This window comes from Microcaecilia unicolor, chromosome 2 (genome assembly GCF_901765095.1).
Source record: "Microcaecilia unicolor chromosome 2, aMicUni1.1, whole genome shotgun sequence".
Taxonomy (NCBI): domain Eukaryota; kingdom Metazoa; phylum Chordata; class Amphibia; order Gymnophiona; family Siphonopidae; genus Microcaecilia; species Microcaecilia unicolor.
This window is the reverse complement of record NC_044032.1, coordinates 421005228-421031312: the sequence shown is the minus strand read 5'-3', so window position 1 is coordinate 421031312 and position 26085 is coordinate 421005228. Positions and strand designations below refer to the sequence as shown.

Below are 26085 nucleotides of genomic sequence, written 5' to 3'. Positions count from 1 at the left end.
TACCTTTTCCAATTCTACTATATCTTTTTTGAGATACGGAGACCAGTACTGAACACAATACTCCAGGTGCGGTCGCACTATGGAGCGATACAACGGCATTATAACATCCGCACACCTGGACTCCATACCCTTCCTAATAACACCCAACATTCTATTCGCTTTCCTAGCCGCAGCAGCACACTGAGCAGAAGGTTTCAGTGTATCATCGACGACGACACCCAGATCCCTTTCTTGATCCGTAACTCCTAACGCGGAACCTTGCAAGACGTAGCTATAATTCGGGTTCCTCTTACCCACATGCATCACTTTGCACTTGTCAACATTGAACTTCATCTGCCACTTGCACGCCCATTCTCCCAGTCTCGCAAGGTCCTCCTGTAATCGTTCACATTCCTCCTGCGACTTGACGACCCTGAATAATTTTGTGTCATCGGCGAATTTAATTACCTCACTAGTTATTCCCATCTCTAGGTCATTTATAAATACATTAAAAAGCAACGGACCCAGCACAGACCCCTGCGGGACCCCACTAACTACCCTCCTCCACTGAGAATACTGGCCACGCAATCCTACTCTCTGCTTCCTATCTTTCAACCAGTTCTTAATCCATAATAATACCCTACCTCCGATTCCATGACTCTGCAATTTCTTCAGGAGTCTTTCGTGCGGCACTTTGTCAAACGCCTTCTGAAAATCCAGATATACAATATCAACCGGCTCCCCATTGTCCACATGTTTGCTTACCCCCTCAAAAAAATGCATTAGATTGGTGAGGCAAGACTTCCCTTCACTAAACCAGGGAAAGGCTGTCAGAGGATAGAACACATTCTCCTGTCATGGAGGTGGGTACGGCATTTGAGGCTGGCATACAGGCTGGGAAAAAAGTTTTTAAAGTGGGGTTTTTTTGGTGGGAGGGGGTTAGTGACCACTGAGGGAGTCAGAGGAGGTGACCCCTGATTCCCTCCGGTGGTCATCTGGTCAAGTGCGGCACTTTTTTTGGGACTTGGACCGGAAAAAAAAGGGTCCAAATAAAGCAGACCAAATTCTCGTCAAAAACGCCCTTCTTGTTTCGATTATCAGCTAAAGATGCCCATCTCTCCTCAGCCGATAACCACGCCCCAGTCCCACCTTTGCCACGCCTCTGACACGCCCCCGTTATCTTTGTTCATCTCCGTGACGGACTGCAGTTGAGGACGCCAAAAATCGGGTTTCGATTATACCGATTTGGGCGCCCACGGGAAACGGACGCCAATCTCCCAATTTGGGTCGAAATATGGGCATCTTTCTCTTTCGAAAATAAGCTGGATAGTGTAAAAGGTTTGCATATAAGTTTATTCAGGTATTCAGTGAAGGTATAGATGTAAGAGACTGTTGAATATGCAGCTCTACCTTTCTACATATAAGTTATCCAAGTTAAGATTGCTAGTTCTGCCATCTGACTTATATGGATTATTATAAGGTTCAGTACCACCACTATTTGTACAGATTTAGGCCCTCCTCCCTGGAACGCCCCTATCCTCTTTTCATGATTTATGCATAATTATGGCCAATCCATTTAGCTTTGTAGAAAATTCACATACATGAATAAGAGGCACATGATTTTTTAAATATGTGAAGAACAATTTTATAATTGGGTGCCTGTATTTATGGTAACTTAACACACAGAATTGCAGAATACTAGCACTTGTGCCTATAGGTGGCAGAGCATATATACTTACCCATGCAAGTGCTGACAGGGCACTTAAGCACTATTCTGTAAGGGCATGCATCAGTGGCATAGGGCCAGATTCTATATATGGTGCCTGAAAACCTCATATGGAATGCATTTACACCTAAGTGTAATTCTGTAAGCAGCATCTATATTTATGCATGGTATGTAGCATACACTAAGTTGATATCACAGTGCTTAAAACTACATGCATCCATTTACATCAAGGGAAACGTGGCATAAATGCCAGCATGTAGATTTAGGTACACTGGGACATATTCTGTAACAGTGAGTATAAATTTTGTAACGCTCATGAAACGCCCATTTCTCTGCCCATAACCATGTCTCTTTTTGGCAGCACACGTTAGCATTTAGGTGCAGTGTATTACAGAATACTCATAGCGAGTTGTGCACAAGAATTCTAATTATTGCCAATTAGTGTTCATTATTACTTGTTAAGACCTATCAATGCTAATTAGTTTGTTAAGCCAATTAACATGTGCATTGTTTTAGAATATGCTTGGATTTTGGCGCAGAACATTAGGCGCGCTATATAGAATCCGTGTGATAGTGCATAAATGTAAGGGGTGTATACATGGGCGAAGTATGATTGGGCGCTGCCACTTATGCACATGCCCAAGGATTCTATATAGGTCACCAAAATGTAGGTGCATGAATTTGCGCATGCTGGGCAGATGTGCACAAATCAATTAGTTAACGAGGCATTAGCAATTAATAATTGGACTTAACTGCCACCAATTTGGATTTTGTGCATGCATCTGCCCTAGTCCCTATTCTTTAACATCTATGCCTAAGTTTTCTAGCATGCAACTGAAAAGGGATGAACCATGGCAGGCATCTGGATGGATTGGGAGGCATTCCTAGAAGTTAGGTGCCACATTATCGAATATTATGATTTGCACGCTCAACTCCTAAAACTTAGGCGCCAACATTTCCACCAGGTTTTAGCAGGCATAAATGCTGATGGCTAAAGCTAGGCATAGGAATCTGCTCTAAGGGGGTCTTTTACTGAGCCGCGGTAGCGTTTTTAGCTTGCGGTAGAAATCAGCTGACTGTTAACACTGAGATACCCATAGGAACTTTGCTATTTCTGAGCTCTGTAAATCCTGCTCATGCATGGTCAGAGAGGACTAATCTTATTATATGAATAACCTTTAATTATTTTGTGCATCAATAACCAGTCCTGGTCCTCATGACCCTCAAATAAGTGTACTGCCAACATGCAAATTTACCTTGGAAATTATTCTGGTTTATGGCCAAAGTGTATACAAATATAGCTCATAAATATCCATGTTGACTATCCAGAAAACCACACCCATTGGTGACTGCTGAGGAATCCATTTTGGGGGGATGACACTGTTTGAGATTGAAGAAATAGTCAAATGTTTAGAGCAGCAGGCTGAGAACCAGGGAAGCCAGGGTTCAAATCCCACTGACACTCCTTGTGATTTTGGGCAAGTCACTTAACCCTCCATTGTCTCAGGTTCAAACCTAGATAGTAAGTTCCAAAGAGGACAGCAAAACACCCACTGTACCTGAATGTAACCCACTTTGAACTACTACTGAACAGGCATGAACTAAATCTGAATAGATATAATCCGCCTGATATTCAAAGCAATTTAAATGGCCTGGAGGCTTCTGGCTGTTTAAATCGCTTGTTTGGAGCCAACCACAAATATTCAGCAGTACTTAACTAGTTAGTGTTACTGAATATGCATATCTAACACCTAAGCTGAAACCGGCTAATTTGTGGGCGTTTCACCCTTAACTGCATAAAACGCAGTCTACTACTACTACTTAACATTTCTAGAGCGCTACAAGGTTTATGCAGCACTGTACAGTTTAACAAAGAAGGACAGTCCCTGCAAGAAGGAGCTTACAATCTAAAGGACTAAATGTCAAGTTGGGGCAGTCAAGATTTCCTGAATAGAGGTGTGGTGGTTAGGTGCCGAAGGCGACATTGCAGAGGTGGGCTTTGAGCAAGGATTTGAAGATGGGCAGGGAGGGGGCCTGGCGTATGGGCTCAGGGAGTTTATTCCAAGCATGGGGTGAGGCGAGGCAGAAAGGGCAGAGCCTGGAGTTGGCGGTGGTGGAGAAGGGTACTGAGAGGAGGGATTTGTCTTGAGAGCAGAGGTTACGGGTAGGAACGTAAGGGGAGATGAGGGTAGAGAGGTAAGGAGGGGCTGCAGATTGAGTGCATTTGGAGGTTAGTAGGAGAAGCTTGAACTGTATGCGGTACCTGATCGGAAGCCAGTGAAGTGACTTGAGGAGAGGGGTGATATGAGTATATCGGTCCAGGCGGAAGATAAGACGTGCAGCCGAGTTCTGAACGGATAGAAAGGGGGATAGATGGCTAAGTGGGAGGCCAGCGAGGAGTAGGTTGCAGTAGTCAAGGCGAGAGGTAATGAGAGAGTGGACGAGAGTTCGGGTGGTGTGCTCAGAGAGGAAAGGGCGAATTTTGCTAATGTTATAGAGGAAGAAGCGACAGGTCTTGGCTAGCTGCTGGACATGGGCAGAGAAGGAGAGGGAGGAGTCCTATCTTTATGGGCTGAATATTGCACTTAAAGAACATAAGAGTAGCCATACTGGGTCAGACCAATGGTCCATCTAGGCCAGTATCCTGTTTTCCAAATAGTGGCCAAGCCAGGTCACAAGTACCTGGCAGAAACCCAATTAGCAGCAATATTCCATGCTACCAATCCCGGGGCAAGCAGTTGCTTCCCTATGTCTTTCTCAATAGCAGACTATGGACTTTTCCTCTAGGAATTTGTCCAAACCTTTTTAAAACCCAGATACACTAACTGCTGTTACCACATCCTCCGGCAAAGAGTTCCAGAGCTTTATTATTCGTTGAGTGAAAAAATATTTCCTCCTATTTGTTTTAAAAGTATTTCCATGTAACTTCCTCGAGTGACCCCTAGTCTTTGTACTTTTGGAATGAGTAAAAAATTGATTTACTTCTACTCATTCTACACCACTCAGGATTTTGTAGACCTCAATCATATCTCCCCTCATCCGCCTCTTTTCCAAGCTGAAGAGCCCTAACCTCTTTAGCCTTTCCTCATACGAGAGGAGTTCCATCCCATTTATCATTTTGTTTGCTCTTCTTTGAACCTTTTCTGATTCCACTATATCTTTTTTGAGATATGGTGACCAGAACTGAACGCAATACTCAAGGTGTGGATGTAGCATGATATGAGTTTAATTGTCAGAGTTATTGATTTTGCTGGATCAGATACAAATGTATATATAAAAAAATACAGCTGCAAAGACTTATTGGGACAGAATCAGATAAACTGGTCTGGCTTTCATCTCCCCCCCCCCCCCCCCCCCCCCCCGGAAACTACTAATAACAAAAACTAGCTGGGTGGATACCTAAGCCCATCATCGCATCTGCAAAGAACACAACTCTGAAGATGGACAGCACCCACAAAGACTACAGTTAACCAAAGACAGTGAAACTCCACCTATTCTCAGACAATGACTCAGACTGAAAAGCCCATCTAGCTATCTAATCTGACAAAAGAAGCCCACCTAAAACTCTTGTAATCCTGTCAGATGCCTTATGGATGTGTATCTACCAGCAGATGTCCAGACAGAAAGTCTTATGATGTCATTAAACATGTGACCAGTTACCATGCTCCATCTCAAAACTAAATGAAACCAGTTTTCAGCTATCCCTGAGTTTTTGGATCAAGCACACCCCACCTGACTTCAGCCTATTCCAGCAAGAAAATATAAAAAAGCCTGGAAAATGCCCAGCTCTGGGGATCTGCCTTCTGCCTCTCTGCTGGACTTCACACACACCCTGAGAAAACTTTCTCCAAGCTCCAACAACTACAAATCTGCAACAAAAGACTCCTGTTTCAGCAAGGATCTCCATCACTCCACCCAGCAGCATCTATCGAAGTGAGTTACCATTATCCAGCATAATTTATAATTCAGACCTTTTAATCTTGAAAAGCACATTTCACTTGGGAAAGATTCTTAAAAACTGCCTCTCTCTTGTAACAATATTACATTACCTGTATTGTAAATAAACATTTTAAAGTTAAATATATGGTCTTTATGTTCTGAGCACATGTCTTTAAACCTTGCAGTGCAGGTTAATGTAATTCAACAAATATAGTATTTAATTCCCCCTTTTCTTACATATTCTTATTCTTATCTTATTACCTTATAGGTAATTGGTGGAGAATAGAACATATATTATTTAACATGGACACACCATGGAGCGATACAACGGCATTATAATATTTTCAGTCTTATTCACCATCCCTTTCTTTTTTTTTTCCTTCATATTTTTATTAAGGTTTTCAAGCATAACACAAAACAAAAATTAAAAAACCAAAAATAACAATAATCCATGGCAAAGAAAGAAACAAAAATGAAAAGACAGAACAACATACCATGACAATACCCATAGCAAAACAGCAATTATACAATTATCAGGTAGTGCTATTAGGAGTCCGACAAAATGAATCTAAATGAGCCCTTTCTTAATAATTCTTAGCATCCTGTTTTTTTGGCCGCCACCGCACACTGAGCAGAAGATTTCAGCATGTTATCTACAACGACACCCAGATCTTTTTCTTGAGTGCTGATTCCTACATACATTTTAGCCAGCAACATACACTGGATATTCAATGCCCAGACATGGCTCAGCGTTAAATGTCCAGGAATACAGTCAGTGGCAGACATAAAAAGGTTGGCCACCATCCTCTGAATATCAGCTGGATTGCATTTCAAGGTCATCTACAGCATACTTGATTAAGGATTGTATTTTGGAGAGAGAGGGGTGAATACAGGTGTTTGCTTAAGAAGAAAAAATATTACTAAATTTAAAAACTTGAAGTGTAGATAGAAATGTATTTCCTTTTCTGTTAATTGCTGGAAGAAGAAAAGTAATGTGTTAAAATGTATCTTAAGAAAGACTCACAATATGTTTTTAATTAAAGGCTGTTGGGTTTTAATTTTTATGTAGAGGTTGAATTACAGCCTATGCTGTTTTCTATATTTCTTTGTATATCAGGTAGCCGCTCTGCAGTCCTCCAATTTTAGATTTGGAACCACTGTGATCGTTGGAGTAGCTCCTTCCACTGATAAAATGGCCATTGATCCCATGCTAATGCTCACAGGACGCACCTTGAAAGGAGCCATTTTCGGAGGTAACAGTAATTGCATGATAATATTTAAAGAATTCCATGAAACGTGCAGGAAAAAGGGCCCTTCGCTAGCAGCAAGGGCTGTTTTTCCTGCATGCTAGGGCCCTTTTTTAGCGCAGTGGATAAAAAGCCTCCAGATACACATGGCCATGCGGTAAGAGAACTCTTACCGCATGGCCATGCGGCGGGGAGCCCTTATCGCCACCCACTGAGCTGGCAATAAGGACTCCCGTGCTAACTCAGAGGTAACCAGGCAGCGCACTGCGATGCCCGATTATCGCCAGATTATATTATCACCGCGGAAGCCATTTCTGGGGGTTTTCTTTTTCCCCCAGAAATCGCTTCCGCTTGGGGCAGGACTACCACTGGCAGCAGTGTTGAGCTGGCGGTAGTTCCAGAAGAGTGAGTGGTAAGCTCGCGTTGGGCTTACTGTGACTCTGTAAAAGGGCCCCCTAATTGCTTAATAGCTGTCAGAAAGACAAGCAAGTTTGTAAGACTGCCAGTTGAGTGGGGGTTGGAAAAGGACAGGAGGGAGGTAGATAGGGAGGGATGCTGGACCCACAATGGGAAAAGGGAATGGAGGGGAGGAAGAGAGAGAGAGAGACCAGACTGGACTGGGTAGGGAAGATGGGAGGATAGACCCTGGATTCAGAGACAGAGGGACAGAATGAGAGATGCTGGACAATGGTGGGGGGGGGGGGGGCAGGGGAGAGGGGGAGTTGCTGGCCCCAGAGTAGCTGGTGCAGGAGGAAGGAAAGGGAGAGGGAAGAAGCTGGACACGAGGACAAACAGAAATAAAGTAAAGAGATACTGAACAGGGAAGGAGCACAGGGACAGAGACAAAATTTGCCAAAGTACCCATGAGGCAGAGGCACCATGTATATCCACACAGATCATACACTACTAAAGTTGAAAGAATGGAGACCGAACTCAGGGACTGAATATGGTAGTCTACAGCTCAGGATCTAGGTGAGGAGATTCAGAAGTCAGGAACCAAGCAAGTGAATCATTGCATCAACAAAGACCTATTTGTTCCTTTGAGCCTTTTATCCTGTTACTTGTTAAGGCTTTATACTCTTGCTACAATCTCTGTTTCCTAGAGCTTTCCTTTCACTGCCTTTGTGGTCTTATGGTTATGGGACTATTGGGGCTTCTAGGCTTTTGTCTTTTCTCTTGAATTGTTTATTATTTGTTATTGAACACCTTCTTGCTGCTGGAATTAGAAAGGTGCATTATCAGATCTATTAAGCAATCAATATGACTACATCTCCTGTTTTTGATGCCCTGACACATTAGGTTCATGTCCTGGAGTTTTCTAACAGCAGCATGCAAAAATAGGTTGCAGGTCTGAGAATTCCGTAGTAGGGGGAGAGACTCGGTCCTGACTTACCCGTTATGGCTAGGCAATTGCATGAGGTGCAATTGGTGGATAGTAAATAGGAGAGACACTAGTGTACTATAATTGTGAGGTACGGTGGCTAGGATGTGTAACAGATAGAGAGTAATTATGTTACTTACCACCCAATGTACCAGTCGATCTGAACCCAAGTGCAGAACGGCTATCCAAAACTCCTGTGAATGAGACTGGATGCAGTCTCCGAGCGGTCTTACCCAAGAGTTTCGCAGTAGACCTTGGATGTTCTCCAAACACAAATAACCTTAAGGGGCAATTTCAATGGCATCCCAGACAAAACTATACTCTTGCTACAATCTCTTTTTCCTAGAGCTTTCCTTTCACTGCCTTTGTGGTCTTATGGTTGTGGGAGTATTGGGGCTTCTAGGCTTTTGTCTTGAATTGTTTTTATTTGTTATTGAACACCTTCTTGCTGCTGGAATTAGAAAGGTGCATTATCAGATCTATTAAGCATTCAATATGACTATATCTCCTGTTTTTGATGCCCTGACACATTGGGTTCATGTCCTGGGGTTTTCTAACAGCTGCATGCAAAAATATTTCATTGTACTTCAGCTTTGTCTTTTGATATAAAATGAAGGCATGATACGTTAGCTGTTGCTTGTGCACTGTTTGTTTTTCAGGCTGGAAGAGCAAAGATTGGATCCCTAAACTGGTTTCCGATAGCATAGCAAAGAAATTTAGCCTGGACGAACTGGTGACCCACACGTTACCTTTTGAAAAAATCAATGAAGGGTTTGAACTTCTGCGTGCTGGAAAAAGGTGAGAATGTATCTATATTCCCAAAGTTTGAGGCCTTCTTCTGTAAGCCTCCACTTGCAATGAATTGCCCTTATAGCAGTACTTTCCTGGTGTACTCAGAAAAGATGCTAGAAAGAGAAAGCTTGTTCCATAAATCAGCCTCTCAGATGGGAATACAAGAACTGTGACGCTACAGTCCTAGAATATTTCATTTGCACTAAGAAGTTCCTCTTGCTCACTCTACACTTATCCCACTGTTGCAGCTTTCTCATTGAGTTAATATTCAAGATCTTCTATGGGTGCCAAGGTGAAAATAGGTAAAGACAAATAATAGTGGACCCACGAGCATTTATAACTGAGCAAGAGGTAGACTGTACCATCTGTGAATTCAGATTGTCATATCACAGTATCTGAGTTATATCTGCACCTCTCAGTAGAAGATAAGCAATAGCAGAATGTCAAGTTCTCAGGTAAGCTCCTTGAGCAGGGACCATCCCTCTATGTTAATTTGTACAGCGCTGCGTAACCCTAGTAGCGCTTTAGAAATGTTAAGTAGTAGTAGTAGTACTGCTGCTCTCTGCAGACATTTCCAAATATATCTAGAATCTCTCTACCTTCTTCACAAGATGCTTACAAATCTGTGATGACAAGATAAAAGATTCACATTGGAGAGCATGTCGAGGAATAGGCTGGAGCAGTGAACAGATAACCATGGAAGCCTGGTCCAAACCCTGCTGCTGCTCCTTGAGATTTTGGGCAAGTTACTTAGCCCTCCATTGCTTCAGGTACAAACTTGATTGTAAGCCCTCCAGGGACAGGGAAATACCTCATGCACCTGGATGTAACTCACTTTGAGTTACTACTGAAAAGGTGTGAACTAAATCTAAATACAGTATGACGTTGATTATCTGAACGCCGACTGTCCGGATGCCCAATTATCCGGATCAGACAAAAGTTGGGAAAACGTAAAACTCAGCAAAAATACCTACCATTGTACTTGAAGTAGTGATGTTACCAGGCTTGTCTGCCAGTTTTACTACCCACTGTTTTATATATTGCCAATTTAATTGCCATATAAGCAGTTTTGCAGGTTTGTTGGCATTCATTTGAAAACAATATCATGCCAATCAACCTTTCACAAGGCAGTGCTGCCCTTTGGAACAGAAGGGACATCGTAGCTGCCCTAGGCAGTGCCTGCAAGGGAGGCATCCTTCCTCACAGGCACTGCTGAGGCAGCTGTGATCTCTCTTCTGCTCCAAGGACCAGCACTGCCTTTCAGAACTTAGGGAAGTGCACCAGTGCCAGCCCAGACCAGTGCTGCCCACAGTACTGTGCTGGACTCTTTCACCACTGCTGGCAAGTCAAGAAGCAGACTGCCGCTGCCCAAAAGTCACAGCGCCTAAACAGCATCCAAGTGGCAGCACTAAAAATCACTCTCCCATTTTCATGATCCACCAACTGTGTTTTAACTTGAGATAGCCTATACTCCTTTTGCCATTTTAGAGCTGCAGAAATAAAAGCAATTTTCCCTTTCACCAAGTATGCATAATCATCCGGATTTATGATTATTCGCACCAGCACCCTGCCAAGGATAATCTGGATAATTGGCATCATACTGTAATAAATAAGCTGTTCATCCATCACCATTGGTAGACTGGCCCTACCCAGTGCATCCCATGATGTACCATGTGGGGAAGGATGTTGCCACTTTTGTAGATGATGGAGCAAGTGGGCATCTCACCTACCTCAATCAGATACTGGGGGTCCAGAGGAGCTTGGAAAAAGTGTTTGGAGGTCAGGAGGTGTCACTAGAAGTTTTTTTTTAATAGTTGGGGGCAGGCAAATTGGGGTGGGAGAAAGGAAGGGGCCATACTAGACCGCCAGGGATTTTTGTACGTTGTTGTTGGGGATGGGGTGGTTGCAGGGGTGTGCTGGTAAATTTTTAACAACGGGCTCTCTCTCCGGGCATAGCCAGCCCTGAAATTTGGGGGGGGGGGGGGGGGGGGGGATACATGCCTCTCTCTCCCCTCCCTTGTGCAGGCATGCTAGGCATACCTTTGCCGAGCCCCACCAGCCAATAAATGGACTGCCACCATTCTCTGCTGCTTGTTTCTGGCTCTGAGCAGCATGATGGAACCTTCTTGCGCTTGCATGAAAAGTCCCAGCCTGGTGCTCAGAGTCAGAAACAAGGAGCAGGGAGCAGCAGCAGTCTATTTACTTGGCTGGTGGGGCCAGCATCACTGCCAGCAAAGTAAAAGAGAATTCAGGAGGGGGCCCAAGCCCACATTTTGGGAGTCAGTTGTTAAAGTAGCTACGGGGTGGCCTACTTTAACAACCGGCTCCCAAAATTCTTAAAAACTTAACAAACGGCTCTTGCGAGCCCGTGAGAGCCCGCTCCAGCACACCACTGGGTGGTTGGATCTGGGAGGTGAGGGGCCTGCTAGACCATCTGGTATTTTTATGTCTTAATGCTGGGAGACAGAGAGGTTAGAATCTGGTTGGGTCGGGTTGAAGAGATGGAGGAGAGATGAAGGCTGCTAGACTACCAGGGATAGGGGCCAGTGCAGAAGATAATCCAGGTCAGAGGGGGTGGTCAGGTTGGAGTGAGAGAGGGGCTGGCATAGATACTCCCTCCTCTCAAAACAACCCTTGTAAGTTGCCCCGGACCTGGCAAAAAGTTTCCTGTGTGCAATGTGTGGGAAAACTCTGTTTTTATTGCATGGTTGTAAAATCTGTAATGACTACATTACCATACATTTTAATTCAATCTGCGGTAAGGGTTTCAGTGCACGTTAACACCCCCACTGAAACTCGTCCTTCATTGCTTGGCCAGTAAAACCTGTGGTTTAACCATGTTAAATCCATGATAATGTTTTCTGCATCATCCCTTCAGTAAATAAGTTTTGTCTTTCAAGAGGGCTATTTTCAAAGCCGTTTAGGAAGGTAAAAATCAGTTTACCCATGTAAATTGGATTTATGAGATTGTTTTCCATATAGCTAAAAGTCTGTCCCACTGATATTCAAAAACATTTAAGTGGCTAGGAACGGCACCTGGCCAGTTAAAAGGTACTTAGCCGGTAATCTGGCAATTTTCAGCGGGAGATAGCTGGCTGTCTCCCATTGAATATCACCAGTTAGTGCCTAGCAGATAGCCGGTTATACCGCTGAATGTAACTGGCTATCCGCCGATTTTCAGCATGTTGCTGGCTAAGATTGGCGCCAAATTTGACCATGTTCATAGTGGGCCTATCTTTGGCCCCTTCCAACTTAACCGGCCAGTGCTGAATATCGGCTTGGCTGGTTAAGTAGAAACCGGCCAAAAATAAACTGGATATTCAATGCTGGTCACTGGAAATGGCACAGCATTGAATTTCCGGACTCAGTGCTGACCACGGAAGGCAGCTCAGCCACCTCCCATGGTCTGAATATCAGCCCTTGTATGTGTAGTTCCACAGCACACAGACGTTTGAACTCATTAAGAGGCGGCGTTCCCAGGGGTGTATTTTCATTGAAGAAGGAGAATAATACATGTCAGCTTGGGATAGTGAGCTTTAGGAAATCTTCATGGATCCAGATAGTACCTCAAGCTTCAAATTTAGAGGGCAGGAGAGTCACAGAGTTGATGTTGTGAAGAAAATCTTCTTTAGCTGGCTGGAACTCTTTATAAACTGACCTCCTGTATTCCATGGGTATTGGTGCATCAGACACGCTATTCCCATAAAGCCTGATTTGCTTTAGTTCCAGTATTCAGTAGTGCTATCCAGTTAAGCCCTTGGTCTTCATTCCCAGTCCTCAAGGGTTATCAGCAGGTCAGGTTTTCAGGATATCCCTAATGAATATGTATGAGAAAGATCTACATGCCTATTACTCCCATTGAATGCAAATCCTTCTCATGCATATTCAGTAGTAATATCCTGAAAGTCTGACCTGCTGGCAACCCTCAAACACTGAGACTGAAGATGCTGAATATATGTATAGGCAGCAAACATTGACACTGGTTATCTATTTGTCGGCCTGCTATTTTTCCAAACAAACTTGAACAGATAACTTATCCATTTTCTAAGGCAGTAATTATTTAAGGAGCTGCCAAATGTTAAATGGCATGTACACAGATAAATAACCAATTTCTAGCTTAGACTCTAGCATAGTCCCTTAACTGCTAGCCTATGGAACTGTAATAAAGACAGTGCTTTTTTTGTGCCGGTACGCGACGGTACGGCGTACCGGCACCTTTTTTCTGGGGCTCCCCTGCTCGCTCCCTGCTGTTTGCACCGATCCCTGCCTCGTAAAACTTATTTTTTCGCGAACCGGCAGACTGAAGAAATAAAACAAACAGCTGACAGGCTTGCCTCCTTCGATCGCGTCGGCCGCTTCCTTTCCCTGCATTCTGAGCGCGTCCCGCCCTCCTCTGATGTCATTTCCTTTCCTCGAGGGCGGGACGCGCTGAGAATGCAGGGAAAGGAAGCGGCCGACGCGATCGAAGGAGGCAAGCCTGTCAGCTGTTTGTTTTATTTCTTCAGTCTGCCGGTTCGCGAAAAAATAAGTTTTAGGAGGCAGGGATCGGTGCAAACAGCAGGGAGCGAGCAGGGGAGGGTGAACAAGTGGGGCTGGGGGGGTGTGGCCAATTGGGGCTGGGGGGGGGTTGTGTGGCCAATTGGGGCTGGGGGGGGTTGTGTGGCCAATTGGGGCTGGGGGGGGGGTTGTGTGGCCAAGTGGGGCTGGGGGGGGGGGGTTGTGTGGCCAATTGGGGCTGGGGGGGGGGGTGTGGGCAAGTAGGGCTGTGTGTGTGTGTGTGTGTGGGCAAGTGGGGCTGGGAGGTTGTGTGGCCAATTGGGGCTGGGGTGTGTGTGTGTGGCCAATTGGGGCTGGGGTGTGTGTGTGGCCAATTGGTGCTGGGTGTGTGTGTGGGCAAGTAGGGCTGGGGGGGGGGTGTGTGTGGCCAATTGGGGCTGGGGGTGTGGCCAATTGGGGCTGGGGGGTGTGTGTGGCCAATTGGGGCTGGGGGTATGTGTGTGTGGCCAATTGGGGCTGGGGTGTGTGTGTGGCCAATTAGTGCTGGGTGTGTGTGTGGGCAAGTAGGGCTGGGGGGGTGTGTGTGTGGGCAAGTGGGGCTGGGGGGGTTGTGTGGCCAATTGGGGCTGTGGGGTGTGGCCAATTGGGGCTGGGGGGTGTGTGTGGCCAATTGGGGCTGGGGGTATGTGTGTGTGGGCAAGTGGGGCTGGGGTGTGTGTGTGGGCAAGTGGGACTGGTGGTGTGTGTATGGGCAAGTAGGGCTGGGGGTATGTGTGTATGGGCAAGGGGGCTGGGCAAATGGGGCTGGGGTTTGAATGATCTCAGGGGCAGGTGGAGGCTGGGGCGAGTCACTGGACATTGAAGGGAGGGGGAGGATAGGGGGCAAAAGAGAATCGCTGGACATGGAGGGGATGGGATAGTAGGGCAGGGGAGAGAGGAGAATGGAGAATTGCTGGACATGGATGGAAGGGGAAGGCAGGGAAGAGAGAATTGCTGGACTTGGATAGGAGAAGAGGGCAGGGGAGAGAGGAGAATCACTGGACATGGGAGGGGAGGGGAGAGGAGACATGCTGGACATGGATGGAGGGGAGGGAAGACAGGAAGGAGATGCACATGGATGGGATGGCAGGAGAGGAAGGAGAAATGCTGGAAATGGATGGAGAGGAGAGCAGAGCAGGAGATAGAGGAGCATTGCTGGACATGGATGGATAGAGGGTTTGGCGGGGAGAGAGGAGAAATGCTGGACATGGAAGAAGAAAGGAGGAAAGTAAAGAAATAAATGGAAAGGAAGCCCTGGAAACGGAGTTAAGAGAACAGATAGACAGCAGCAGAATCAGACACTTGGACCAGTATGGATAGAAAACAGTCACCAGACAACAAAGGTAGAAAAAAATTATTTTATTTTCATTTTAGTGTTTGGAATATGTCCAATTTGAGAATTTACATCTGTTGTCTTATTTTGCACTGGGTATACTGGAGCTGTAACATCTTACAGAAATGATTTATAATGAAAAAAAAATCACAAGTTATTGTTTTTCTCCTATACTAGTATATTTTCAATGATGTCTGTTTATATGCGCCATGGCTGATATAAGGGGTGTGGCTAATGTGGGTGGGGCTATCATAGGGGTGGAGCCATATGTGGTGACCCCGCCCATAATGAGTACCGGCACCTTTTTTTCTACAAAAAATGCACTGAATAAAGACTTTGAATGCTAAACAAAGAAAACTCTAATTCCTTAAACTGCCTTTGCTAAATAAGTAGAGTAACTTAAATAGCATGACCTCCCCTTCCTCCCCCAGTGGTCACTAACCCCCTCCCACCCTCAAAAAACATCTTAAAAATATTTTGTGCCAGCCTCTATGCCAGCCTTAAATGTCATACTCAGGTCCATCACAGCAGTATGCAGGTCCCTGGAGCAGTTTTAGTGGGTGCAGTGCACTTCAGGCAGGCAGACCCAGACCCATCCCTCCCTACCTGTTACACTTGTGATGGTAAATGTGAGCCCTCCAAAACCCACCACAAACCCACTGTACCCACATCTAGGTGCCCCCCCCCTTCACCTGTAAGGGCTATGGTAGTGGTGTACAGTTGTGGGTAGTGGATTTGGGGGGCTCAGCACACAAGGTATGGGAGCTGTGTACCTGGGAGCAATTTCTGAAGTCCACTGCAGTGCCCCCTAGGGTGCCCGGTTGGTGTCCTGGCATGTGAAGGGGACCAGTGCACTACGAATGCTGGCTCCTCCCATGACCAAAGGGCTTGGATTTGGTCGTTTCTGAGATGGGCGTCCTTGGTTTCCATTATCGCCGAAAATCAGAAACGACCAAGTCTAGAGACGACCATCTCTAGGGACGACCATCTCTAGGGACGACTTAAATGTCAAGATTTGGGCGTCCCCGACCGTATTATCGAAATGAAAGATGGATGCCCATCTTGTTTCGATAATACAGGTTTCCCCACCCCTTCGCCAGGACGATTTTCGAGGACGTCTTCAGCAAAACTTGGGCGGCCCTTTCAATTATGCCCCTCTTTGTGTCACGTTTGAGATGTTTTTCTCTTTTGAAAATGAGTCCCAAAATCTCCCAAAATTAGAACATCGCTTAAGTTGGTCACCGAATCGAAGAATGTCGTGGAGGACAACAAAAAAAGACCAGATTAAAAAAACCACAGGAGAAGACATTTTAAATAATGAAACCTCCTTATACAACAAATCAGAAACAAATTGCTCCTTTATAGAAAAATGATTAGAGAAAAGAATCGTTACCCCCCCCCCCCTTTGTTCTCACAGGAGGAAGAGAAGTAAGAATAATTTAGTCACTAACAGTTACCCTTACCATGGTGTATGTGATAATGCCTAAAAGACAGCATGCAAATGCCAACTGCACTCTTCTATAATGGAATCCGGGGGCTGAAATGCTACTATAGTGTATTATCTTAGCACACAGATTTTTGGTGGCTAATGTTTATCACTATTTGTAGAATTGTCCCTATAGCACTTACATTCACATAGGCAGAACGGAGCGTGGGCAGGTGCACATTTACCATTTACACACATACATTATAAAATACTGTAATCTATATGTGTACTTTCGCAATCTAGGCTGCACTATTTACACCAGTTTGACGTATTTCATCTGTTGTGCTGTTATCAATGAGACAAAGCAGTGGCCATGGCCAGAAGGATGCTAGGTTGCATAGAGAGGGGTATAACCAGCAGAAGAAGGAGGTTTTGATGCCCCTGTACAATTCGTTGGTGAGGCCCCATTTGGAGTATTGTGTTCAGTTTTGGAGGCTGTACCTTGCTATAGATGTAAAAAGACTAGAAATGGTTCAGAAAAAAAGAGATAAAAATGGTATGGGGTTTGCACCACAAGACGTATGAGGAGAGATCTGATGACCTGAAGATGTATTCCCTGGAGGAAAGGAGAGATAGGAGGTGATATGATACAGACATTCAAATTTTGAAATGTATTCATATACAAACAATTATTTTCCAGAGACAGGAAGGCGGTAGTACTAGAGGAGATGAATTTAGGTTGCAGGGGGGCTGACTGAGGAATAAAGTCAGGAAGAACTTTTTCACAGAGAGGTAGGTAGATACCTGTAATGCTCTCCTGCAGGAGGTGGTGGACATGACTGAAACTGGGGAAAATCCAGTACCTTCAGGCTAGATTTGAAATCCAGGGACAATCAGAGCCCAGGGCATCAATTTCAAAAGTAGCTGCCCAATGGTACTGCAGATTGCCTTTCCATAAACTTAAACTGGAAAAGAGAAAGTCTTCTTCTGCAACAGCTTTAAACTCAAAGCAAGTGCCATCTGCTGGCCAATTAGGAGAAATACATTTCATGAAATAATACAGTTTTCAGGCTTAGAAACCCACTGCTTTGACTCGGCCAGTGCTGGGCAGACTGCTACAGTGTGCCCTGATCATGGCTGGGCAGATCTGGATTTATTTACTTATTGGGATTTATTAACCGCCTTTATGAAGAGATTCACCCAAGGTGGTGTACAGTAGATACAGTTTAATATTATTTATTTTATTTATTTAGATTTTGCTCACACCTTTTTCAGTAAACTTACAATTTTGTTACCAGCATAACAACAGTAAAATGAACAAGTATAAATATAAATGCAATGAAGAGGAAAACTTGAAAACAGCAAATTGAACATAATAATTGGACTACCATGAAACAGGATCAAAAATATACACGTTTAACAGCACTGAAATTCAAATAACAGAGCTATAATACGGTGTAAGCATAACAGTGATAGAATATCTAATAAGCACACAATTAGAACATTCAAATAACATTGCTATGATACTAATGCTTTTCCACAATACAGCTTACCATATAGCTGATGGGCTAATTGCAGATATATAGATGGGGACCAGATATGTGGTATAGAGTCAGTTGGGATAAATAAATAGGTGGCTAAATCAAAGGCAAGTTCATTGTGCAGTTAATCAGGATGTAAGGAGCTAGTCTAAGTTACAGTGTGTTCAAGCTAGTCCAGGTGCAGAGTGAGTGTATAGTCAGTAACTCAATGTATTAAAAGGCTTGGGAGAATGGACAGTTTCAGTAGTTCGGGAACAAGGTTAGTGCCAGAAAGACTTCATGACCCTGAAAATGGCAAGGACGAATCAAGATCAAGTATAAATATGTAGTAGTATTACATCATACCTTAAGCACAAAAGGACTCAAATACAAATCAACTTACGCATTCAGCTTTTCATATCTAAGTGCACAACTATGGAACACACTGCCAAAAGCAGTAAAAACTACAATCGACCACCTAAATTTCCTAAAACTACTAAAAACAAACCTGTTCAGAAAGGCATATCCCACCGAACCAACATAAACAAAACCTGGACACCTGCGACACAATGAAACCAAAGACCGAAATGGACATCTTCAAATTTTCTTCTTCCTACTCTAAGTTCCCCTACTGTATTTACAAAACATGAACCTTAATCTACCATAATATCACATCGTATTTATTCATACCGGAAATGGCAAACACCATAACCGTATTATGTAAGCCACATTGAGCCTACAAATAGGTGGGAAAATGTGGGATACAAATGTAACAAATAAATAAATAAATGCCATGAGTTTATCTTGTTGGGCAGACTGGGTGAACCATACAGGACTTTATTTGCCATCATCTATTATGTTACTATGATATTCTATAAAGAAATATAGCTGCCTACCTTTCTTTATAGAACATCCTATATAATAATTTGTGCCTCCAATGTTCCATGGCTGGCTGGCTGTCTGGGTTCGTAACATCTCCTGACGTCAGCCATTCACTGTTCCGCCCTCGCGTCAAAATGTAATAACATCAGAGAGCGGAACAGTGAGAGGGGAGGGAAAGCTGGAGGCGAGCTGACGTCAGGAGGCATGTTACGAACAGAACGAAAACCAGTCAGCCAGCCAGAGAACGTTCAGGTACAAATTGAGGGGAGGAGAGAATCGTAGGACATCGAGGGGAGAGGAAGGGGAGGGCAGGGCAGAGGAGAATTGATGGACATGGATGGGATGGGAGGGAGAGTAGAGGATGGGATGGGAGGGAGAGTAGAGGAGAGAATTGAGGGACACGGATAGAAGGGCAAGGAAGAGGAGAATCGCTGGGGAGGGGAGGAGAGGGAAGAATTGCTGGACATGGAGGGGAGGGCAGGGGAGAGAGAAAAAAAAGCTTACATGAGAGCCTTCCTAGGGCCTGTTTCATTGTGAGGAAACGGGTATGGTTCCACTAGTAAGTACATAAGTATTGCCATACTGAGAAAGACCAAAGGTCCATCAAGCCCAGCATCTCAAATACCTGGCAAGATCCCGAAAAAGTACAGCTTATCTCAGAAATAGTGGCTTTTCCCCAAGTCCATTTAAAAATGGTCTATGGACTTTTTCTTTAGGAAGCTGCCCAAACCTTTTTTAAACTCCACTAAGCTAACCGCCTTTACCACATTTTCTGGCAATGAATTCCAGAGTTTAATTACACGTTGAGTGAAGAAAAGGTTTCTCTGATTCGTTTTAAATTGACTACAATGTAGCTTCATCGCATGCCCCCTAGTCCTAGTATTTTTGGAAAGCGGAAACAGACGCTTCACATCTGCCCGTTCAACTCCACTCATTATTTTATAGACCTCTATCATATCTCCCCTCAGCCGCGTTTTCTCCATCCCCTTTATCATTTTCGTCGCCCTTCTCTGCACCTTTTCTAATTCTACTATATCTTTTTTGAGATGAGGCGACCAGAATTGAACACAATATTTGAGGTGTGGTCGCACCATGGAACAATACAAAGGCATTATAACATCCTCATTTTTGTTTTCCATTCTTTTCCTAATAATACCTAACATTCAATTTGCTTTCTTAGCCGCAGCAGCACACTGAGCAGAAGGTTTCAACATATCATCAACGACGACACCTAGATCCCTTTCTTGGTCCGTGACTCCTAACGTGGAACCTTGCATGATGTAGCTATAATTCGGGTTCCTCTTTCACACATGCATCACTTTGCTCTTGCTCACATTAAACGTCATCTGCCATTTAGACGCCCAGTCTCCCAGTCTCGTAAGGTCCTCTTGTAATTTTTCACAATCCTCCCACAATTTAGCAACTTTGAATAAATTTGAGGGGCATAATCAAACGGGGCCGGCCATCTTCAAGGCCGGCACCGTAAAGCGGCGTCCCGACCGTATTATCAAAACAAGATGGCCGGCCATCTTTCGTTTTGATAATACAGTCTGAGCCGGCCAAATCTCAACATTTGGCCGGCTTTAGAGATGGCCCGCATTGGTTTTCAGCGATAATGGAAACTAATGGTGGTGATCTCAAACCCGGCCAAATCCAAGGAGCCAGCATTTGTAGTGCACTGGACACCAACTGGGCATCCTAGGGGGCACTGCAGTGCACTTCAGAAAAAAGTCCCAGGTGCATACCTCCCTTACCTTGTGTGCTGAGCCCCCCAAGTCCCCACCAAAACCCACTCCCCACAACTGTACACCACTACCATAGCCCTTAGGGATGAAGGGGGCACCTACATGTGGGCACAGTGTGTTTTGGGGAGGTTTTGGAGACTCCCATTTACCACCACAAGTGTAACAGGTAGGGGGGAATGGGCCTGGGTCCTCCTGCCTGAAGTGCACTGCACCCACTAAAAAGTGCTCCAGGGACCTGCATACTGCTGTCATGGAGCTGGGTATGACATTTCAGGCTGGCATAGAGGCTTGCAAAAAATGTTTTTTTTTGGGTGGGAGGGGGTTGGTGACTGGTGGGGGAGTAAGGGGAGGTGATCCCCAATTCCCTCCGGTGGTCATCTGGTCAGTTGGGGCACTTTTTGGAGGCTTGGTCTTATAAATAAATGGACCAAGTGAAGCCGGCCAAGTGCTCGTCAGAGCCGGCCTTCTTTTTTCCATTATCGGCCGAAGCCGGCCATCTCGTAACCACGCCCCCGTCCCTCCTTCCGTACCCTGCCAAAACACCCCCTTTAACTTTGGCTGGCCCTGCGACGGAAAGCAGTTGAAGCTGGCCAAAATCGGCTTTCGATTATACCGATTTGGCCAGGTTTAGGAGATGGCCGGCCATCTCCCGATTTGTGTCGGAAAATGGCCGGCCATCTCCTTCAAAAATAAGCAGGTTTGTGTCATCAGCAAATTTAACTACCTCACTAGTTACTTCCATCTCTAGGTCATTTATAAATATGTTAAAAAGCAGCGGTCCCAGCACAGACCCCTGGGGAACCCCACTAACTACCCTTCTCCATTGAGAATACTGACCATTTAACCCTACTCTCTGTTTTCTATCTTTTAACCAGTTTTTAATCCACAATAGAACACTACCTCCTATTCCATGACTCTTCAATTTCCTCTGGAGTCTTTCATGAGGTACTTTGTCAAACGCCTTCTGAAAATCCAGATACACAATATCAACTGACTCACCTTTATCCACATGTTTGTTCACCCCTTCAAAGAAATGTAGTAGATTGGTGAGGCAAGATTTCCCTTCACTAAATCCATGTTGACTTTGTCTCATTAATGCATGCTTTTGAATATGCTCTGTAAGTTTGTTTTTAATAATAGTCTCTACCATTTTGCCCAGCACCGACCTCAGACTCACCAGTCTATAACAGGCTCTTATGTGTTATCTGTTGTGACATACCTGACAGACAATGTTCATGTACGTGACATAATGAACACTAACATTCACAGATGAACAAAGCATGCCTAAATATTTCATTCTTTAACTGTAAGTCTAGTATAGATTTACCTATCTCATATCAAAAAATGTTTGCAACACATCAGTCCCAGATTTCTCACTTATACATCAAAACAAATATATATTCAAATTCTAGAGTCATCTCAGTAACAGCAACACAAAATCCCTCCACTGCCAGATACTGTGAAGCAACAGAAGAACCTGTAAATATGCTACTCAAACTATACGGCAAACAGAATCTATGGACAGCAGACCTGCAACATTTTCAGTTGGGGCAGAAGGCACCAGTTATTATTGGGGGTAGTGAGGAAGCAGAAATAGGGACCAGTTAAGGATTTCAAGAACCTGACTTAAGAGTGCAGCTCTTCCCAGCATGCAGGCACTGATGGTTGTAAAGGAAACAAAGGCTTGCTGTCTACACCAAATCTTTTTGTGACACACCTCCCACCTCTTGGGGACACACCAATGTGTCCTGACACACTGGTTAAGAACCACTGGTATACTGTGGACAGTGCTGACACTTACATTTATTTAGTAGAAAACTTGAGCCACTTGGGGGATAATTCTATAAACAGGTACCCGGCTCCAAAACGTTTTTCCCATTGAGGCTCTCGAGACGCTTGAGTCCGTTTCTTCATACGAAGACACAGACTATAAGTGGCTGGGCTATGGTCAGGCCCAAGGCACTGGATACACCAAGCGTGGATATCGGTATCTGAGATGGTCTGGTTGCACCGAGTACAATGTTTGAAGCCGCTGGGTGTCTTCGATGACATGGAAGAAAACACAGCCTCGGCAAAATCAAACAGCATGATTGTGCTAAAAAGGAAGGGCACAAAAAGGGGAGAACCCGACTGAGCGGCCTAAAGGTCGGCCATGAGCAAAAAAGAAAGGAAACTTTAAAATGGCAAAAAAAGACTAAGAAAGTAAGGGAGACTAATAATTTTTTTTTTTCAGATATGTTAAATAAATAAAAGAAAGAAAAAGAAAATGAACAAGGATCGCTAAGAAGTCTTCGTCCTGGGCCGAACGGAATGGAGCAAAAAAAAAAAAACCACAGCCACACCTAATTGCGGAGAAAAAAAGACTAAGGAGACACGCTCGTGCAGCGGGTGGGAAGCCGTTCGCACAGTCCCTCCTGCTCGCACGGTGAATGTTCCCGAAAATCTTCATTTTTGCTGGCAAAATGTTTATTCCGGTTCCTGGGCCGCCGTGGACAACGACAACCCAATTGTGAGAACAAGCAGCTTGCTTGTCCTCGGAGAACAACATCTACACCCCTGTTATATACATAAATGGTTAGAATACTGGCATGTATGTTTGTATGTGTTGAAACGGGTCTGACCTGTGTGCACATAGGTATGATAATGCCAAATAAGTGCCTCAACAACATACTGTAAACATGTGCATATTTTACATGGCACATATAGAGAATGATGTGGGGACAAAGTTTGTCCCCATCCCCATGAGCTCTGTCCACATCCCCACGAGCTCTGTCTGATCCCATCTGCAGAAGCCTCAAACCATTATGATTTTATATTTGAATCATTTTATTAAAGTATAAAAAGAAATAATATTCTGTACAGCTGTCGTTTTATAGATCACAACCAATACAGAACACAGATTTTTTTTAAACCCTGTCTTCCCTCCCCTCTCACAAATATCCTTTCCACTATTTTGAAAACTGAACAAGCCAAATTACTACAGAATGCTACATATAAATTCATGCTAACAGAATACCTCGGTCTCACAGACAGACACCAATGCAACACACATAATATCTGACCAGAAATGATAAACATATATTAAACCCAAACCCCATGAAGCCACACCATATAAACAGAAAGAGATGAATTCCCTCCTATACCGTGCACAATATAAAAATCACACATGCTAGGGATGGTGTTAGGGGCATGCAACTAGGACAACTGCCCCCTAAGCCTGCTGGAAGCTGAAGAAGGCATGGCCTGGAAGATTGAGCCAGACTGGATCGATGTGTCCTCCTTTTTCTGGAGCCATGTGGTAACTCTACCTATGAAGTTTCTGCACTGGGCCCTAGCCACGACTAACACCAGCTCTGGCAGGATACACATTTCAAATCTGATATATTCTTATCACAAATTAGAAAATAAACATTTTTTTCTATCTTTTGTTGTCTGGTCATTTTATTTTTCAAATCATGTTGGTCCCAGGCTCTGGTTTCTGTTTCCTTCTGTCTTCTCAACTCACTTGCTAGGGTCTGCTGCCCATTTGACATTTCTTCTTTCTCCATGCTCATATTCTGTCTTCTATCTCTGTTCAGCATCTCCCTTCTCTGTGTCCTCTATACTTCCCTGTCCAGCATCTCCCCTATGTCCATCTCCCTGCATTCATCTTCACCACTCTATGTCCCTATCCTCTCCCCCTGTGTATAGTCATCACTCCTCTGTCCAATGCCGGAGACAGCCCAGCTTTGAATATTCAGGCTTAGAGCAGACCACATGAGTTAGCCAGTCTAACTCCCATGGTCTGAATATCGGCCCCTATATATGGCACCAAAAGAATCTGTGCCAAAAAATGCTATTATATAAAATTTGCATAAAGGTAGGTGGGGTTTATAGAATAATGCTTATACCTGGGAATTGCACCTAAATTTAAGCATGGTCATTTGCACCAACTAAAATGTGGTGCAAATGCCCATGCATAAAGTTAGGCACAGATACCCTTATTATCTAATTACATGCATAACTTAAAAAGGAATACCCCGATCCGCCCATGACATGACCCTCCCATTTCTACACCCCCTTTTTTGACTTGCATGTAAAATTTAGGCATGGATCCTGTGCCTAAATTTACGCACGTACATTTCAATTAAATAATCAGTGCCAATAATTGCCTGTTAAGTCAATTAGCTCATTATTCAATTAAATTGTGAGTGTAATTTTTAGTGACTTTATAGAATTAGGAGGAAAGTGCATTTAGGCGTGTAAGTAAATGTAGCCTATAGACTGTAAGCCTTCTCCAGATAGGGACATGACTGAATGTTACTCTCCTTGAACTACCAAGGAAAAGGTGTGAGCTAAAATCAAAATAAATTAATTTCCTGATTTTTGTGTATTTATCAATCAATAACAATATTCCTTTAACACATTTTTGTTCATAAGAATATTGAACATATTTAGACATGCCGTATTCTTTTTATAGGGAGGAAGAGGATTAGTGGGTCTTCTGTCACATAAAACCATCAGGTTATTAGCTACAGTATGAAGTATAGTTTTGATCTCATGGGTTTCTGTAGTTATATGTTAACTAATATGTAAATCTTTTCTTGCATCATTGCTTGCTAACTTATTTATTTTGCTTCATACTTTTTTCAGTATTCGTACCATCTTGACATTTTAAGGTGCCTTCAGAGTCCGATTGCTTCTCCTCTGGAGTATTCTACATCCTTAGAGTTTCACGAATTGGAATACAAATTAATCTTTCTGAAGAGCTGGATACCTCATCATCCCCAGAGCTGTACAGCATATCTAAATTAAAAAAATGAAACAAATATGAGAATTATGTTTATTAAAGGGCCACAAATTCAGTATTTAACTTGTGTCTGAGAAAATGCATGAAGTGGGGAGTTTGGTCTGTTGTGTCACCGAGGAGACATCATCTTTCTCTCTTCTATTTACTCACCTGCTAACACACATTGAGGGGCATAATCGAATGCAAACGCCCATGTGTAAAAACGTCCATCACCGAGAATGGGTCCGTGAAGGGGTGGGCCGAACCGTATTTTTGAAAAAGATGGACGTTTATCTTTAGTTTCGAAAAGATGGTTTGTGCCGGCCAAATGCATTGGATGTGGGCGTTTTTTGAGCTGGGCATTTTCGTGTTTCAGCGATAATCGAAACCGCTGCCGGCCATCTCAAAAACGGACCAAATCCAAGGCATTTGGTCGTGGGAGGGGCCAGCATTCGTAGTGCACTGGTCCCCCTGAGATGCCTCTATGCCAGCCTCAAATATCATACCTAGCTCCATGACAGCAGTATGCAGGTCCCCGGAGCAATTTTAGTTTAGTTAGTGCTGCGCGGGACCCAAACAGAGAGCAAAAATCGGAAGAAAAAAACATGCAAGTGCAGTCAGGGACGCCCAAATTAACACAATAGCAATAGGGGGATTGAAACCAGCCACCTTCTGATTACAAGACATCGGTGTCAGCTAAACAGCTGTGACTGGCTGACAGAAACTTGGAGGGACTTAATGGAAAGGGAAGAGCATCTAAATAAGTGGTGCAGTGGTTAGAGCACAAGTCATGTAATCAGAATGTGGCTGG

General features: G+C 44.1%; 1 protein-coding gene across 1 annotated transcript in view; it reads left to right on the top strand.

Moving 5' to 3' along the window:
• LOC115461131 (alcohol dehydrogenase 1-like) overlaps window positions 1-25358 on the top strand; it is a 66538-nt gene extending 41180 nt beyond the window's left edge. Inside the window, exons 7-9 of the mRNA XM_030190727.1 lie at window positions 6762-6897; window positions 8932-9070; window positions 25139-25358. Coding sequence (XP_030046587.1) covers window positions 6762-6897; window positions 8932-9070; window positions 25139-25163 — 300 coding nt within the window. The 3' untranslated portion in view covers window positions 25164-25358. The remainder of the gene's footprint in view (window positions 1-6761; window positions 6898-8931; window positions 9071-25138) is intronic.
• The last annotated feature ends 727 nt before the right edge of the window (window positions 25359-26085 follow it).